The following is a 17,657-nucleotide window of genomic DNA, read 5'->3' on the forward strand; positions in this document are numbered from 1 at the left end:
CTCTTACCTACATTAGACAATAATCTTCTATTGAATTCAACAACTTCTAAATCAACTGCAACTCCAATTGTACATCTGGAATCATTCTCATCTCTGAATCTCTCAGAGCTAGCTTCTATAGTTTCATCATCTAAACCATCAATCTGTTTATTCGACCCAGTATTAGAGGATTTAGAGTTCATTACAGCACAGAAACAGTGCTGTTTAAAGTTTCCAATGATATTCTAATGATCTTAATGCTGCATTTGACACCAATAACCATCATATTTTATTACAGAGACTGGTACATAAAATTGGGATTAACGGAACTGCACTAAAATGGTTCAAATGCTATTAGATAGACATCAGTTTGTTCATGTTAACAACAGCTCCTTCTCATGCAGTGTAGAAATCCATGCATTCATAACTTCTAGGCTGGTCTACTGTAACTCATTATTATCTGGATGCCCAAATAAATCTCTGAAAGGCCTTCAGTTGATTCAGAATGCTGCTGCACGAATATTAACAAGAACTAGGAAAAGAGATCAAATCTGTCCCGTGTTAGCTTCATTGGCTGCCGGTAAAATTCAGAACAGAATTTAAAATTCTTCTGTCCACATACAGTACAGGCCAAAAGTGTGGACACACCTTCTCATTCAAATTAATAGGAAAGTGTGTCCAAACTTTTGGCCTGTACTGTACAAAGCTCTGAATGACCAAGCCAGAAAGCTCATAGTTCCTTACTGTCCCAGTAGGCCACTCCGCTCTCTAGATGGAGGTTTACTTGTGTTTCGTAGAGTCTCCAAGAGTAAATCTGGAACCAAGTTCCAGTATTGGTCCAGGGGTGCTCAATAGTTTAACAAAAGCAAATTTGTGTATTATATGCCAAGTGAAGTGAAACATGCTGCTCTGAAGTGTTTTAAAGCCGTACTTTTTCAGTCATTACTCAGCTACAGCACCACACTGGTTCCAATGAACAAAATGAATGAATGACTTGATAAAAGATAAAAAGAGATTAAAAGACCTGAGTCAGTAAAAACGATCCGAACTTCCAATCACTCGCACTGAGCTCCCCTAACTCCCTTGTGAGCTGCTTGGCATGCTTCCCAGAATGTACTACAGTTGGGCAAATTGATTAGGGAAATTTTGTACCCCCAGTGACATCCGTAAGTTCAGTATGAGTTCAAAATTTCTTGAAATTTGTGTCTATGTGTTCAAAACTAAACTGATCAACCAGTCACTTGGCTGATGAGTGTGAGTGTGATAATTAAGAAAATATGCAGAAGATTCCATAAGTCTGGTTGTCAAAAGTTCTATCCATATTTGGATAAGTCACCTGGAATCTGGCTTTTGTAACAGCCTTGCACATTTGGTTTAGCAACAACATAAGGTTATTGATACCGCAACATGTTTTACAACATGTTAATTATAGGCAAACATTTAGCTCACTGATAGCCAAGATAACCAATTAAGTAAGCAGTGGCGTTGTAGAGCAGTAGACTGATGGATTACAAACCTTTCGTTAAAGAAAGCTGGCGCTCACATTTTCCTCAACTCTTTCCCTTTAATGCTCCAGTCGGCTTCTATATACTTATCCTTGCAATAACTGTGCAGGCAACAGTCGCATGTTTCTATGTATCAGTTCAATATTCTCCTGTAGATAATAAAAAGGCAAAGGGTGTGACTAAACAGATTGATATTTATTTAAAGGCAATAACAGTAAATGTAATAATAAGAAGGAAGAAACAAAGAAGAATCTTTCCAGTGCTTAATTTTCATTTTGTAAACTGTGGTGGCCAAGTTTTTTTTGGTGTCTATGAGACTCTGAGCCCAAAACAGGTCTCTGCTTGTCACTTCCCTGGTCCTCATGCTCAAAGCTCAGACTTCAGAAGCTTCTTTGCCTTCCGCATGTTGCTGAGCACTGCGGAAGAGGAAAAACATTCACATTCTGTCAGCCTGCATTTCACAGGTGTAACTTTACTGAGTGTTAGCTACAGTACTTACATAGTTTGATGTCACTTGGTTCGTAAGCATACATGCGGTTTGCATAGCGACCAGTGATGTCAGCTCTCACTGTCATTGTGGGGTCTGTGATGATAAATCCAATCAAATCAGATTTTTTTATATTGCTTATAAAATTATTTAAAGAGACCCAACAGATCCACCGATGAGCAAGCACTTGGTGACAGTGGCAAGGAAAAACTTCCTTTAAGAGGCAGAAACCTCAAGCAGAAATACGCTCATGGGGTGGCCATCTGCCTCGACCAGTTGGGTTGAGAGAGAGAGAGAGGTAAATGGGGGCGGGGCAGAGTACTCATCACTGAACCTCTCACACCTCAGCTGTCTCTGAGCATTTTGGTTTGTTAACATACTATAGCTGCTAATATCCTAATGTGTCCAACAAAGATATTTGATAGATGAAACCACTGTGTATTTAAATGAATCACCTTAAACCAACTTGAACTAATAATGTAACTGCCTCATTAATACACAGAATACATTCATTCATCTCATATTGGGACACCTTGGACAGGTCACCGATTCATCACAGGGCCAACACAGAGAGACAAAGATGAACAACTCACACTCACACTCAGACCTACAAGCAATTTAGAGTTGCTAATTAACCTTAACATGCATGTCTGGACATTGGGAGGAAACCACAGCACCTGGAGTACCTGAGAATGCAAGCACGGGGAGAACATGCAAACTCTGCACAGAAAGACCCTAGGCCTGGGAACCGAACCTGCGACCTTCTTACTGTGGGGCAACAGCAGTAACCACTATACCGCCTACATAGAATACGGTTAAGAATAAAGACCATACACTTTCATCTGTTTTATTACGCTGACATTTTGACACTGGTCACTAAGAGGAACGTTAAATAATAATGGTGCTCTTGTTATTGGCAAAGTAAATGCTGGTGTGAAACCAGTGACAAACATTTAAACTAGCAAAGGCAATTTCTAAAATGTAAATATAAAAGATATCTGACAATAAAAGTGCTAGCTATACACGGAGGGGTGCATGTTGGCTCCAGTCACTCTCAACAGACACTGGGTTAGAGGTGGTATTGTCAGCCATCATCTGTACTCACATTCTTACTTATGGTTGACACTTAACTTATTGTCAGCCTGTATGTCTTTGAACCATGGGAGGACCAGAGAACACACAGACTACACTTTTGTTAACTTTCGTGCTACACAGTGAAACATACAGCACTGTCCGGTTAGGTTACACATCAGGGCACTCAGCTCTTACCGACAAAGATGATTCTGGGGACGTACTGGCCATCAGGAGAGAGGTGTTTGTCTGTGGTTTCATACTATAGGAGAGAAAAAAGAAATTTAAAGCATGATGTCCTGAAGCCCTGAAATTGGCATGGAACATACAAAACCTAAATTTTTACTCATGGAAACTACAATCAGAAATGGTTGTACTTGAAACAGGAGCTCTACTGGTTAGCAGTAAATGTATTTAAATGCACCTTTACAAAATGATCTAGAACAGGTGGTCTGAACAGAGACATCCTGACACTCACCACCAAATTGAGGATCACAAAGTCCAGGTCAAGTGTTCTCTGGATGTCATTGTCTTCAGAGAACACCTTCCTGAGTGCTATAGAAGAGACAGGGTTTTAGTTCCAGAGCTAACTCTAGCACCTGGTGCAGTACCCTGACAAGATCTGTGAGGAAATGTCAGATAAATGTTTGCTGCTACATCTCTATATCAGTGAGTTTGCACATCAAACAGGGTGTTTACTCACCCTGACTGTGAGGGCAGTCCTCTAAGTGAAAGAGGACCATTAGAGGTTTGTTCCTGAAATACAGACCGGCTTCACTTACATTCCATCGCCAGCTCAATTGAAAGACAAAATCAGAGTTGGACCTCTTTTTCCTACCTTGATCTGGACCAATAGAGACCCTCCTCATAGGTCTGAGCCCAAATCAGCTGGTCACCCCAACCTGAATGAACATAAACGCGATTAAAGATTAACGACAGCTTAATGCTTTATGCTTAATGCTCTTAGTCAGGTGACTCTCACTGACCTCGAGACAGAGTCTGAGGGATCCTCTTGCCACTTTTTGGGATGTATTTCCCAAAAGTGGAGGACACCGCCACCAGGACCAAGAGCACAGACACCAAAGCTTTGATCATCTTCACAGGCTTCCTAAAAAGTGGATGAAGGCCAGGAGCAAAAAAAATTGCATGTGTGAGGAAGGGTGAACTCCTGTGTTGTTCCTACCACTCATAAAACTCTTCATCATCAGAGGTTAATCCTTCCTTAATCATCAGGTTAATCCTTCCCTCTGCCTATAAACAGTGCACATTCAGGTAAAACAGACATACCTTACCCGTTCAGGTATACTCAGTTCAGGATGTCTGAAGACCGTAGTCAGGATCTGCTGTACCTCACCTCTTACCTTTTCTGTATTTAAGCACCTGTTCCATCATGGCCTCGCCCACTTCCCTTCCTTTCACGCACCTCCCCTGTACCAGAATACCTACAGTACAATCTTCTCAACGCTTTTGTTTGTGGACCAAACTTCCTTAGAGGGACAGGACATGTTGCCAAAGCTGTCCTGGTGTAAAATCATGAGAGCCAAAATTAAATGTAAAAGAGATGACTGGATAAAATGTCCAGCTTTTTCAAATGTTTTCAGACTGTTTAGTGCTGGAAACCGGGAACACTGATTATGTTTAATCATTTTTCTCTGTGTTTTGTATTGGTATAAGTGCCTTGATAGAAAAAAGCCTTAATAAAACCTGTAACTGTAAACTTGTCACATCACACTGTGTCTTTCAGCAGGTTAGACACTGACAAGACAAGTGAAAATGAATATATATTAAAGCCCTGTGCAATGGGATGATTGGCTGTGCTCCAAAGATATGTCAGCATCAAACTGGAAACCAGTTTTGCGTACAGGCAGGATGATGACTCAGTAACTATATCAAATGTGAATCTTTGTGGACTGTCAGTGTCCTCTTATTCACTGTAGTAGCTCCTCCCCAGAAAGGAGGTGCAGGTTCAAGGAGAATCTGGACACTGAGAAAGTCTGGGCCCAATACACTTCAAACTCGTCAATGTTCTTGGCTTGAAGAACAATGTGTTGGACCACCATTTTAATGCTGCCAACTTAATGATGTTCTGAGAGTCATGTGGGAATACAGCTTTTTTACAAAGCCCCAGATCAGAGAGGTTGAAGTTGAAATGTCTAGCCTTGAGGATTCAAGATGCCCTTGCCTTTGAACTTGGGCCCCAGCTTCTAAGGATTGGCAACTGTGCGTTGAGCTGGAAGATCAGTTTTATGAAGACATGGTCCTCTGTACTTTTCCTGCACAACTGATCTTTGCCCACTTTGTAACTTCCCAGATACTGCCTCAACAGAGTCACAGGGCGGCCAAAGCCAATACAGCACACCCTGGAGAGGTCCCTATTTTATCTTTGGGCAGAAAATGTAGACTTCCAACCATTTTCACAGTTAAGAGTCACCAATTAATCTAATACTTATGTTTTTGGATTGTGGGGCAAAGTTATAAGAAAAAGGATGTAATCAGTTACAGATACATTGATTTAAAATGGGGATTACGGGCAAGATTACATTTTAAAAATACATTTTATAATAAAAAACGACAAACTATCATGCACATGCGGGCGCATCACAACACTTTATGAATCTCACATCACCCTTGTATCGAGTGAAACCGCAGAGCTGCTCATTTATTATCATGGCTGTGAATGAAAAAAATGCCTTTACAGGGACTGAAATCTCACCATTGTTTTGTCTTTAAAGCAGAAAAGGGGAACATTACAGTACAGTGCATGTTATGGCTTCCAGCTGTGAAAATGCTGTTATTATCCAAGGACATGAGATATAATTTAAAGAAACATCTACAGATAAGACCAACTGCTAACTCACTTAGCTAAAGTTAATGTTCGTTAGCTGGCCAACCTGTCAGTATTTTTGCTTTATGGCTCTTTATCGCTCAGTAGGTGGGCACCCTTTTTGTTAAAGAAAATGCTGTATGCTCTTAGCTCATGGATTAACTAAAACAGCATTTGTAAATGGTACATTTCTGTAGGCCTAGTCTATACTTTAATCTGGAATCCATAGGCCGAGTGCCTGTATTTGCTTTATGGTGTTCTTCTTTTTGACCGATCAATAGATGGAAACCAGATTTGTCAAAAATACTGTGGGTGCTCTCAGTTCATGTAGTAAACTAAAAATGAGCATATTCTGTTACTTATGAAAGGAGCATATTTTATTTCTATGTTATATACTACATTATTTTGTATGCCAAGATGTTACCTTATTTTAATTTTTTAATTAGTTTTCTAAGGTTAGGGTTAGGGTTAGGGTTGTGTTAGGGTTTAGGGTTAGGGTTACCCTAACCCTAACCCTCTCTTGCACTAAAATAAAGGTGATCTTGTTAATATTTCTTTTCTCTTGTCTTTATTTGAATATTTGTCATTGAGGTAATCCAAAAGTAACGGAATGTAATCAAGTTGCATTACTTTAATATTGTCATACTTGATTTACGTTACTAATCAAATTTTTTAACAAGTAAGTAACCCTCCCAACCCTGGATGTAACTCATAACCCATTATATTTATGGACAGTATTTTTATTAAATACACTGAGTTATGGGTATAATCAAAACAATGCCACTGTTTATTTCTGTTTATGTCTATTTGTAATGTGATTCCTGGTTTATTCATTTTTGCATCTCTTATTGTTTCTGATTCAACACAAAATTATGGTACTGGCTATGACTAGGATATCCAAGGCGGTTGGTGCTTTGGTTTACGCCCCCCTTTGTCCTTTCACTCTATGTCTCCCTCTTTCCGTAACTGAATGTTTTCACAGCACAACAGTCAATATTTGAACTGAAGGGTAGGGCTAAATGCCACTCCTGGTAACATTTCACATTCACCAGCTGCAGATAGCCCTGCCCTGATAAGAGGGATATGACACACAAACACGCACTGTTCAAATAGGATGCAGCCTCTTAGTTTGAAGTACAGCACAGAGCAGCAGTTCAGTGGAAATATTAGCATAGTCACACACATTTTCAACTGACATCATTTACACTTTCCAACACAACTTTCTGCTTAAAAGAATATCACTGGTGGCATTGATATTCTCTGCACGAGTTAGATAAATGTGTAATTTGGTATTTTGTGAGCTATTAAGTTTTGTGTTTAAAGTTGTGTCCGTTTGCTTCAACAATTACTGCAAGGTTTTTCACATTGTGTTGTAAGTGTATACACTTATAGCACAAAAGAAACTAAACCTAACTTGAAACAGGGATATTTAATGGTTTAATATATAGCTTGATATGGTTCCCCTTTCTGGAAAGCAATGCAACATACTCAGTGTTGTGTGAAAATGATAGGGAAAGGGGGAAAGGACAAGCGACAACTTGTGAACCAGGAGAGGAAGCAGGATAAGAGGAATAGAGACAATGATTGGATGAATGAAAGGCTGAGAATGGAGTGAAAGGCAGAAATTGAGAAAAGGGTTATACAATAGAGATGAACCAGAAAAGAGTGGTGAGCTGGTAAAGACAGAGGAAAAAAATCTAGATTTTAGTAGTCAAAAATAAAAGTAATGGAAGGAATTGAAAAACTGAGCAGGTGTAGGTGTAGGTTTAAAGAGAAAGAGATGAAAATGTGTTGACATTGGATGAGTAATGAAAAAGGAAAGGAGCTCAGAAGACAGCTTGAGGGCAGAGATACTTTTTAAGTTTTCTTGTTGTGAATGAAAAAGAGACTGAGTGTGAACAAGAGACTGAAGGAGGAAGATAACATGGATGATTTTACAGTTCAATGTCTAAGTAGATATTTACTCAGCTTTGTTGATCCTTGACAGGCTTTGCCTGCTACACATTCGTGTTGTGAACTCCACTGTAACATGTTGCAAGGTTAGTGTTAAGACTTTTTTTTCTTTTTTGTTTGAACAAAAAATTTAAACAGAAATGTTTTTGTTTGAAATCGGTCAGTTATAAAATATAATCTATTATAGATTGTAAACATTATCTATGGATATTATGCCCTACTTTCTGACAGAAAGTTGCAACAGTGAAGAATTACTTGACAGCAGTTCATTTCCATATTAAAGCTATGCCCAGTGTCATGTAGTATGAGGATTTAAGGATGCTTGGCAATAAAACACAATCACACACAAACACACAGATTAATATTTGGACATTTATTTAACACACTGTGTACAAAAGATTTCAACTGAAAAAAAATTTGGGAGGGTGGTGAGTCCTACAGTCCCACAAGAGACAGACAGGTCCTTGTTTTCACAGAAAACATTCAGTATAAGTGACCACAGAGCAGTTCATCATTTACCTGACTAACACTGACAGTTTGGCGTGGCCCTACCAGGTTGACATAAGCAGCATCTCTGAGACCAGGGAGATGCAATTCCTCTGACAGCACCACGGCACGTTTGACTCTCATGATTGCTGTGCCACACACACAACAAGCTGATGGTATCACTCTACATACAGGATGGTGAAACAGTGACACACAGCAATGTTCTACAGTTTCATCATATTCAACACCAGCTGTTAAAAAAAAAAAAAAAAGTAGTTCAGCAGAGTTCATCTCTAAATGCTTCTTTTTAGAGTTTCTTCAGAGTCAGTAAATCAGAGCTGTGCATTAATTTTTCTTCATAAAGTGCTTCCTACATTTTGTGTCACATTTAAGATTCATGTAAAAACAGAAAAGGGCCAGTATGTTCTGGACAACTGACCAATTAGTCATTCAACTAAGGGAGCATGAAGGCAACAGCACATGTAGGAACACAGAACATCATCACCTGCTGAAAAGGAGAAGAAGCTTTTCCCCAGTCACATGCAGTGTCTCATGATTAAAAAATTATCACAATAAAACACACAGCCTTCCTCTCACATCTTCTCTTCAACATGTTCTTCTCTCAGGTCAAGGGCAGTCACATGACCATCCATACTGTCAGACATGACTTTCTGCTCTGCGAATGTCCCCCTTAACACCCTGCAGTGACTTTCCGCTTCTAGTGGTCAGAAAGTCAAGAGTTGTTCCCATGTTGGCAGTGTTATCTAGTGTCCATGCTGTGGGTGCTGGTTGTGCTGGTTATTTGCAGGATGATTTGGCGGCAGTGGGGGTCCATTTACACCTGGATGGTAGAAAGCACAGTTGCTCTCGTACCTGCAGCTTCCTTTCATCATGAAGTGTCGACACACAGGCCTCTTAGACATATCTGAAGAAATACATCAGAGTTAGAGAAATAAACACACTTTTTTATTGAGGACACTGCATATCCAAGCACAGACATACCATTCATGTTGTTGTGTCCTCCTCTGGGACCTCCTCGTCCACGGCCCCTGAAGCCTGGCTCTCCAACTCGGCCCCTGCCTCCTCTGTGGAAATGACCCCCTCTGTGAGACCCTCCTCTTATGGAATCATCGCCCCAGTAGCTACCATTGTCTCCTCTGCCCTGACCTGGTGGTGGCCCCATCATGCGTGGGCCTCCTCCAGTATTAAAAGGTGGTGCATGGTTGTGAGGGGGTGGGGGGTGGTTGAAGCGAGGACCTCCAGGCGGATTGTTAGGTGGGTAGCCACCATTCATGGGCATCTGCATATGCATGTTCATGTTGTTCATGTTGTTCATACCTGGACCATGGCCCAGTAAACCTTGATTGACTGGGCACAGAGAAGAAAACATTTAGAACAATGAAGAACACACAGACCTTGCCAGGTGGACATGATGAAGAGGCTACCTGGTGGAGGGCCACTCTGGTTCTGGTTCTGGGTCTGCTGCAGGGAGCCCAGTAGCTGTTTAATCTTGTCTGAGAAGTCAGGCTGCTTGATCAAGTCCTCGGTAGACTGGTTCCCGGAAGCCCCCTGATGAGAGTTTATAATATATATTTTACACAATGATGTGCCACCAAAAATAGGATCCCAGCATGTGTGATAAAACGGGCACCTCCCTCTACCCATCTAACTATACCATGATGGATGAGAGCAGCTCCTGGACATTAACAGAGGGAGTCGTGGAGTTGTTGATAGTGTTGGTAGCCTGTGGGCTGCGGGAGCTGTTGCTCAGGTTGACCATGAGGTTGGCCAAGACAGGCGGCAGCTTAGAGCTTTCGTTCTGAGCTATGGCACCGTGCTGTGATATGGTGTCCATTGGCTCTACATAGCCATCCTCCAGCATGGAAGAGTCCTATGGGGAAAAAAGGGTCTCTGCTAAATAGGCAGGTATGCACACCGTGTGTGTGTGTGTATGTATGTATGTATGTATATGTACTAACCTCGTCTAGCGGGATGAGACGAGGGGGCATGGGTTCATAAGGCTCTGTGTCTGGTTCATGTGGACTGTCAGGCACACTAGTGATAGTAAAGGGAGATGATGAACACATTGCTCAGGTTGCCTGAGCCCCAAATGGTGACTTCAGAGTCAATGGTTTCTAATGTCCTACCTCTCTTTGCTGAGGAAGATTTCCTGCAGAATTCCCATCTCACGGTCCCTCTGGGTAAGCTTCTCTGTGCTGTTGGCCCCTGGGGTGACTAGGCTGCCAGAGAGTGTCAGGGGCCTCGGGAGTGTCCAGGGGACCCTCTCCTCCATGGTGTCATGGGAGAGCCGACGGGCCATCTCAAAGGTCTGCCGGTCCATCATCAGTTCTCGTTTAGCGGCCTCACCAAAATCCTTGATCTTGTTGACATTGACTGTGGGTGAAGTGTTTAGAACAATGTTTCAGACATTCTCAGACCAAGCTTTGACAGACTGTTCAGAACCATAATCCTTACCTCTCTCTGTCTCATCCAGGTCAAAGTAGAAGTAGTGTTTGAGCTGCTCCTCCTCAGCCCAGTGAACTGTCTTCTTCTTCTTGCCTTTCTTGGTCAAGCTTTCTTCTTCTGCTCGTGGCTCTGCCAGAGCATTGGGTTTCTCACCTGCACAAAATGACATAGCAAAAGGTACCCATTAGGAAAGTGACAATGCTCTCATTTCTGATCAAACACAGGGTGATCAAGAATTAGATCTTACCATTGTCGAGGGCCTCAGGATCCTCAGAGGGAACTGGGGTCCCAGGCTGCTCTGGCTCTTGGTTTTCATCAGTGGGAGTGTTGGAAGCAGCAGTTTCTGGTGATGATGGTTTAGCAGAAGATGAAGAGTATGCAGAGGGTTTGTTTTCAAATGGACTTGCCTGTAAATGAGAGCAGAAAGAATGAGAAGACATTTAAAACTGTGTTTAATTTCAAGACATTAAGGGATAACATTTATCAGTCACAGGAAGTCCCTGAATAAGGAGTGAAATTCAGTTCATTATTTCTTTATTCACATCATAGATGCAGCAAATGTAACAAATTCATTCCAAGGATGTTTGGACTGAGGCCACAGTACAACCGAAATGTAGATCATTAGGACCTTGTTGGATGTTGGGGAGACAGCTTTGGCATTTGCTGGAATGCCAGCACTGGGCTTCTTCTTCTTGATCTTGATTCCAGGGACTGGGGCGGAGTTTAGGGCATCTAGGAAGCCAGTGCACTCCATTGCTACAGTGAATATTAAGAGAGCAGTCAGTACCACAGCAAATAAACCACCCTAGCCTGGCTCAGTTCAGTGTGACATGGGACTAAACTCACGCTGGGCTGGAATGATTTTGACTTTGATCTCTTTGGCTGAGTTGGAAGGGGTGTTCAGAGGTTTGTACTTTTTCTCCAGAGGTGGGGCATCTGATGGACCTAAGCTGCTAAGATAAAATGAGCAGAGGAGGAAAGGTTTAATCATCAGCCATTTGATGGCAGTGTTGCATTGCAGCATAAAAAAAAAAAAAAGAAAAAAAACACTAGAGGGTGCTGCGCTGTTAGAGTCAGAACTGAGGTGGGCCGAGGAGGGGAGCTGGATAAGTATGCAGTACCTGGGCCTCTTGAGTACTGGAGGCTTGATGTTGTACTTGTCACCCAACTGTGGGGCTGTGGAGGCCTTCTTGACAGGGGCTGGATTTGGCATGTCCATCTCCAGTCCTAAACAGCATAGTTTAATTTCACTGATAGCTTTAGTGAACTGTGAATGTTAAATGCTAGATGTGAAAACTGTGACTGTTAAAATTCACAGTGAAATAAGTCAAATGACTTTTACCTATGGAGCGGATCTTTGTGTGACTAGGAGCATGAGCTTTAGGTTTCTCTTTTCTCTTCTCTTCATCTCCACTCTTTTCCTTTACATCCCGAAGCGGCAGCTTGCTCTCCTCTTTTTTTTTCTTCTTATCTGGGAAATGAATTGAAGTTGTTACTAAGAGTTAGGGAGGAGTAAAGGGGTTGGGGTTGCAGATGAGAAATTTTAGATCAAACAGGAAGTGAAATAACAGGTCTGTACCAGCAGGTGAATTTCCACTGCTGGAGACACTTTGAGAGCGGATGGTGGCCATCCAGCCATCAACCAGCACAGATGCCAATCTCCTCAGATCTGAAATAAAGGACAGGGATCTCAGTGAGGTAAAGTTTATGTATAGGACCTCTAATTTCTGATTTCAAGTACACTGACCTTCGGTTTCTGCGCTTTTGCTGAGCTGCTTCACCAGCTTTGCTGTGTTGTTCTGAAAGAAGATAAAGCAGGTATAATGTCTTGTCTGTCTGCTTAATATAATTGATGACATTTTAGCTGTGATAGTACCTGTTTGAGGTGATCCACCTTGAGAGGTAGCTTCTGCAGGGTGAGTAGGATAAGCTGCAGGAGAGGGGTGTTGTTGGTTGTCTTTGAATAGGTGAGCCAGGAGTTCAGCAGTCTGTAGCCACCAACTCTAATAAACCTGGATGGAATCAGGAACAATGGAGTTTTCTTTTTGTATGCACTTTATAATGTGCTATATGTTTTGTGTATGCATTTCTGGATAGTTCTCAATGTGGAACAATGTATTCTTTAGCTAAAAATGTAGTTCACAGAATAGGCATTTATTTTCAGTTGAAAAGAATAGAACGGCTATATATATATTTTTTTTTTTTTTCCTTTTACAGACACTGTGTTACACTCAGGCCCAATACCAATTTAAAAAAAATCATCTAAAAGGCAGCCTGGGAGTGTAGCCCAGTTTTAGAGTGCATGTATTCCATGCAGAGGCCCTGGGTTCAAACCCAAGCCACAACCAGTGCTTTGCTGGTGTTGGATTAAAAGGTTGTGACAGTAAGGGCGTCCAATGTAAAAACTGACTGGCTGTGGCGACTCAGAACAGAGAAAAATAAATGTAAAAGACATGCTCATTGAGTTATTTTATTCGCATTGATTTGATTGGCAATCAAGTGGCATGGTGAAAATTTCTTTACACTGGTAAGAAAGATTTTAAAAAATGTAAAATAAAATAATTTAAATTTAACGTGATTTACCATGATTAATTATTGAAAATGTATTTCTTTTAAACTCGTGTTTAAAAATATTAATTGTTGGATGGTCTTAGTTGATATATGACATATAAGGCCATCACCATTTCTTAGTGTCTATACAACAAGACTGGCCAAGAACATTCAGTCAAGTGAGTTTTTTACAGTTCTTTCCCTCTCAATTCCAGCTAAGACAGTATACAAAGCTGAAGCAACACTTACCGGTTGAGAACATCATGGGATTTGGTCTGCAACAGGATGTTCAAGTACATACATCTACTGACCATCTTGGTGGAAGCCTTCATCAGGCTGCATTGACAAAAAGCCAAGGTGTTAGATCGCCTTGTGCATGAGCAGTGAGTGATGGTCAATGGTTTATTTTGTTCCTCACCTAAACACTTTTGGAACTCCCTCCAGGCTCCGCAGCTCTCCATCCTTCCCCAGCAGAGCCTCTACACCCTTGAGGATCTCTCTGGGATCCACTGGTCCACCTGCCATATCTGAAACACAAATACTTCTTATTAACACACACACAGGCATTACATGTTTTTCCGTGGTGTTATTGTTCTGCCTTTGCTCCAAGATGTCACAGTGCTGTTTGACAATGACCATCTAACTTCCACGTAGAAAAAAGGACTTGTGCTACAAGTATCAACCTAAATAATGAGTTTCTAAGTTAAGATAGACTGATTGACCTCAGCACCAAGACCAATACAGACTGTATTTTGAATCAACTTCAGTGATCAGCAACAAGGTCAACTGACATGAGGTGCTACAAAACAGACACAACACCACAACCCAGACTTCAACACTGGGACAGATATATTATTACAAGAATTGGGAAATGCACTCAAGAACTGGTAAAGACGTGCTCATCAGATACATGAAGGGTCTGGGCAGCAGCACATTCATAAAGCTGACAGACCTCCAACGTAACAGCAACGAACCAGATTGACCAAGTGACATTCTAAACTGATGGCCCTACTATGCCTTCAGTAGTGTTTCCTTACTGCCCCAAATCACCCTGTTCCATTGGCAGCCTCTAAATGGCTTCTATACAGCCTTGCGGTTGAAATACTCAAGTAATGTTTGATGGGGCTGAAATGACAACAGGCCAACAAGGATGAGTACAGTTAAGACTGAGTGATCTCAGAGATTCTTACACTAAGTCAAATGATATGCTCATTGTGTGTGAGGTACAATTAAAAACTAATATAAATTATGTATTAAAAGTTGCAATTTCACCATGTATCCACTTTTTATTTCCCAGCTTTGGGACTTTATTCGCCTATTTATGTAATCAAAGCAAAAAGGGAAAAGGCTTTTCAGCTGGATATTAACCTATGCATTTAATATGTAACCAATATCAATAGCTATTTTATTTTTAAATTAATCAAATATATGTATCAAATAATCAATATCAAAAGGAAGAACATAAAAACTTTCAATTTTAATTAGACACAATTGTTCCCATTTTTCAGAATTACTCAAACAATGGATGGAGAAACTTGTGTCCTGTAAAGATCTTTTTTCACTGTTATGGTGTCTGGTGAATCAATGAATGGTAATAACTCACATTTAACTTTGGTTGCAAGAGTTTGAAGAATGAAATGCTTGAAACTGTAGAATTAATTTGTTATCCTCTGAACTTTAACTATGTGGTTCTCAGACTGAGGATCTGTGTGGGATCTTTAATTATATCACTATCTCTGGGTCCAGGTCAGACCACTTACTGCCACCTATAGGCAAGTCAAGGTTGATCTGGCAAACAAAAAAGAAATTGATTGCAAATTAATACAATTGTCGGTGCATTATGATCATAATAGACTGAACTGTCCCACAATCATTTCACTTGGTTCAATGATTTCCATAGTCTGATACAGTGTGATCCAAAGAAACACACCTGACACCTGATCTTCATGAATGTTTTTACTTATGGATTTGTAATTTGTCATGGCTTAAGTTTTATGATTGGCTATCAAAATATTAATTACTGAACTCCTTGTTTGAATCCTGTCACATGCATCCTATATCCATGTTTATGTATCATATGAGAATATAGCTGAATTTATTGATTCATGGAGAAAACCGTTGTTTTTGGAGGAAACCAAGCCACTGGAAATGTCATGATGTGAGGAATCAGTTAGGTCTTACCCGCGTAACTGTTGTAGCAGAAGTTTTATATAGTCTCAGACATCCACAACACTGCAAATAACACAACCCCTGCAAATGTTACAATTGTTATACATATACACAACATCAGTGTTATACATGCCCTGGTTAAGTGGGGGAAAGAAGATTATTGATGCACACAGGGTGGTGTTATTACACACCACAAGTAGATCATGGAAAAACAGCCCGACTGCACTCTATGACCAAACCGCCTACCAATTACTCAAAAAATTTGTAACGACTAAGCAAACACAGACTTCACGCAAAATAAGCCACCATGGCATGTTCACCACGTTGAGAGATAGACTCAAATGAAAAGCAAAAATGCCCGTAGTTATATAAGAGTTGTGCACGTATCCTTGCGCTTAATCTGACATTTGTCATAACTGAGTACAGGCGTACTCCTGCGATTGAGCTACCCGAGAAAGGGGAGGGCGCTAGAAATTGACGGCTAATGTGCGCCCTCCCCCAGTTAACCACTTCAACAACGGCAACAAAATCCTAAACGAACAACAATGGCAAGAACCTTACTGGTGGATAAGAAAACAAGGCCATAGCCGGATGTGTAGCTAGTTGTTGCGCATGGCGGTCACACACAATGCAAAGGCTGTACTCGCTCAGCATTTACGTTAAGCGAAGTAAAAAAAAAAAAAAAAAAAAAAATCCCAACTGTTGCTTCGAGGAGATCGTTAGCCCCTGGAGCTTTCAGAGGACGAAAATCACATCACAACTTGTCCACCATATATGACAATCCCGACTGATTGTGCTTCGAAAGACAACTTCGCTCGAATCATCCTGCAATCTTTATCCACAGATTGCCGAGTACATGGTGCGGGCTTTCGGAACGTCCCTGTGCTATAGTCACAAACATTTCAACATATATTGCTGGATAAAATATATCCACAATCCTCAAACTAATGCAATCTTTATGTGTAGATTGCGGTGGGTGTTTGTTCCGTGGAGCAGCCCGTACAAAGCAGATGACAGGTAAAAAGTCCGATTTCATGATCTGTCTGCCCACGGCAATCTTTATGAGTAGATTGCTTATGGTCATTTTTATGCGAATTTGTGGCTATGTTTAGTTTTATTGATACTCCTAGCTCATTCCGTCTCACACACAAAGAAACGGAGATTTGTGCCTCCGTCCACTTTCCTGTGTGAGCTCATACTCTAACATTGTCTATTTTCAAATTGCCTGCCAAGAACCTAGCTAATTCACGGTGCCTGCTAGCCAGCTACCGCTACCTAGCCTATTGTCTACGACTATTTTGGTTTGATGAATTTCGATACAATTGAACTTGAAAATCGACTTACTATTGACACTATAGATCCTCAGCGTCTCTGGTATACTATTGTGTGCCTTTCATGCACTTATATCTCTCATTTCATAAATTTTATGACGTCAACCTTCATGGTTTTAATATCAACTGAAAGACTTCTTATGGGTGGGGCTGTGGTAGCTAAGGGCTAGCCTTTCCTTCAGGAAGAAGCTGGAGGCAAAAATAGAAATCAAATGTCCATTACTTGAAGAAAAAATATGATTTAGAGTAGAGTTGTTCAAATCCTCGACGGCTCAGTCTTCAGCAAAGCAAATTCATACCTGCAAAACACACAAAGTACACATTTTTAATGTCAACTTACATAGTCGTTTTTCCTTCTATGTCAAATTCTTTTTGGTTATCTGAACAGATTCGACAAGAACTTCGTATGCGCGTTAAAACAATGTTGAAATTACAAACACTGTCTTGCTGACTTCACTTACCTCTGACCAAATCCAGGAATGAGGTCCAGAGGAGGGACTTCGCTTTTGTAGTGCATGACGATTTTTACGTCACAGATAACGTTTGTCTCCCTTATCAGTGAAACAAAATGGTGGACAACCGACCTTTAGTGCTCAGCTAAGGGCAAAATGGCGCATCCCACTTTCAGAAAAAAAAATATTCTGATTGAATCCTAACATTCGCATTAAAAGTGTTTCATTTTCGGAATGGTCGACAGAAAGCAAACAGCAACAACCAATTTTAATGACATAAACGAATTCCAGCCATTTTAAATATATAAATTTGGTCTATAATATTTCCTCAAAATGGCGGCTGAGTGTCTGTTTGGGCTTAACACATGGACTAACAACAAGGAC

The 17,657-nt window shown here is 40.8% G+C and overlaps 2 protein-coding genes across 6 annotated transcripts; both read right to left on the reverse strand.

The window, feature by feature from the left end:
• Positions 1-1,658: 1,658 nt before the first annotated feature.
• Positions 1,659-4,461, reverse strand: agr2 (anterior gradient 2). 2 transcript variants are annotated; one of them, XM_029513782.1, is made up of 8 exons: positions 4,335-4,461; positions 4,029-4,150; positions 3,881-3,944; positions 3,746-3,798; positions 3,521-3,597; positions 3,241-3,304; positions 1,984-2,067; positions 1,659-1,900 (listed from the first exon to the last, which is right to left on the reverse strand). In XM_029513782.1, the coding sequence occupies exons 2-8, from the start codon at positions 4,135-4,137 to the stop codon at positions 1,851-1,853; spliced, it is 501 nt and encodes a 166-aa protein (XP_029369642.1). In that variant the 5' UTR covers positions 4,138-4,150; positions 4,335-4,461; the 3' UTR covers positions 1,659-1,850. The 2 variants fall into 2 exon arrangements, with proteins under 2 accessions (XP_029369642.1, XP_029369641.1); XM_029513781.1 differs by having other exon boundaries at positions 4,330-4,386.
• A 3,716-nt stretch (positions 4,462-8,177) lies between these two features.
• On the reverse strand, positions 8,178-17,306 carry ppp1r10 (protein phosphatase 1, regulatory subunit 10). 4 transcript variants are annotated; one of them, XM_029513778.1, is made up of 19 exons: positions 17,283-17,306; positions 16,835-17,120; positions 13,740-13,848; positions 13,571-13,657; positions 12,648-12,783; positions 12,519-12,570; positions 12,351-12,440; positions 12,114-12,242; positions 11,893-11,998; positions 11,618-11,724; positions 11,400-11,527; positions 11,019-11,178; positions 10,781-10,924; positions 10,453-10,699; positions 10,285-10,360; positions 9,981-10,196; positions 9,751-9,874; positions 9,308-9,673; positions 8,178-9,230 (listed from the first exon to the last, which is right to left on the reverse strand). In XM_029513778.1, exons 3-19 carry the CDS (start codon positions 13,844-13,846, stop codon positions 9,070-9,072), a joined length of 2,436 nt encoding a protein of 811 aa, XP_029369638.1. In that variant the 5' UTR covers positions 13,847-13,848; positions 16,835-17,120; positions 17,283-17,306; the 3' UTR covers positions 8,178-9,069. The 4 variants fall into 4 exon arrangements, with proteins under 4 accessions (XP_029369638.1, XP_029369637.1, XP_029369636.1 ...); XM_029513777.1 differs by having other exon boundaries at positions 11,618-11,721; positions 13,740-17,120; XM_029513776.1 differs by having other exon boundaries at positions 13,740-17,120.
• Between the last annotated feature and the right edge of the window lie 351 nt (positions 17,307-17,657).

Source organism: Echeneis naucrates, chromosome 11 (assembly GCF_900963305.1).
Source record: "Echeneis naucrates chromosome 11, fEcheNa1.1, whole genome shotgun sequence".
Classification (NCBI taxonomy): Eukaryota; Metazoa; Chordata; class Actinopteri; order Carangiformes; family Echeneidae; genus Echeneis; species Echeneis naucrates.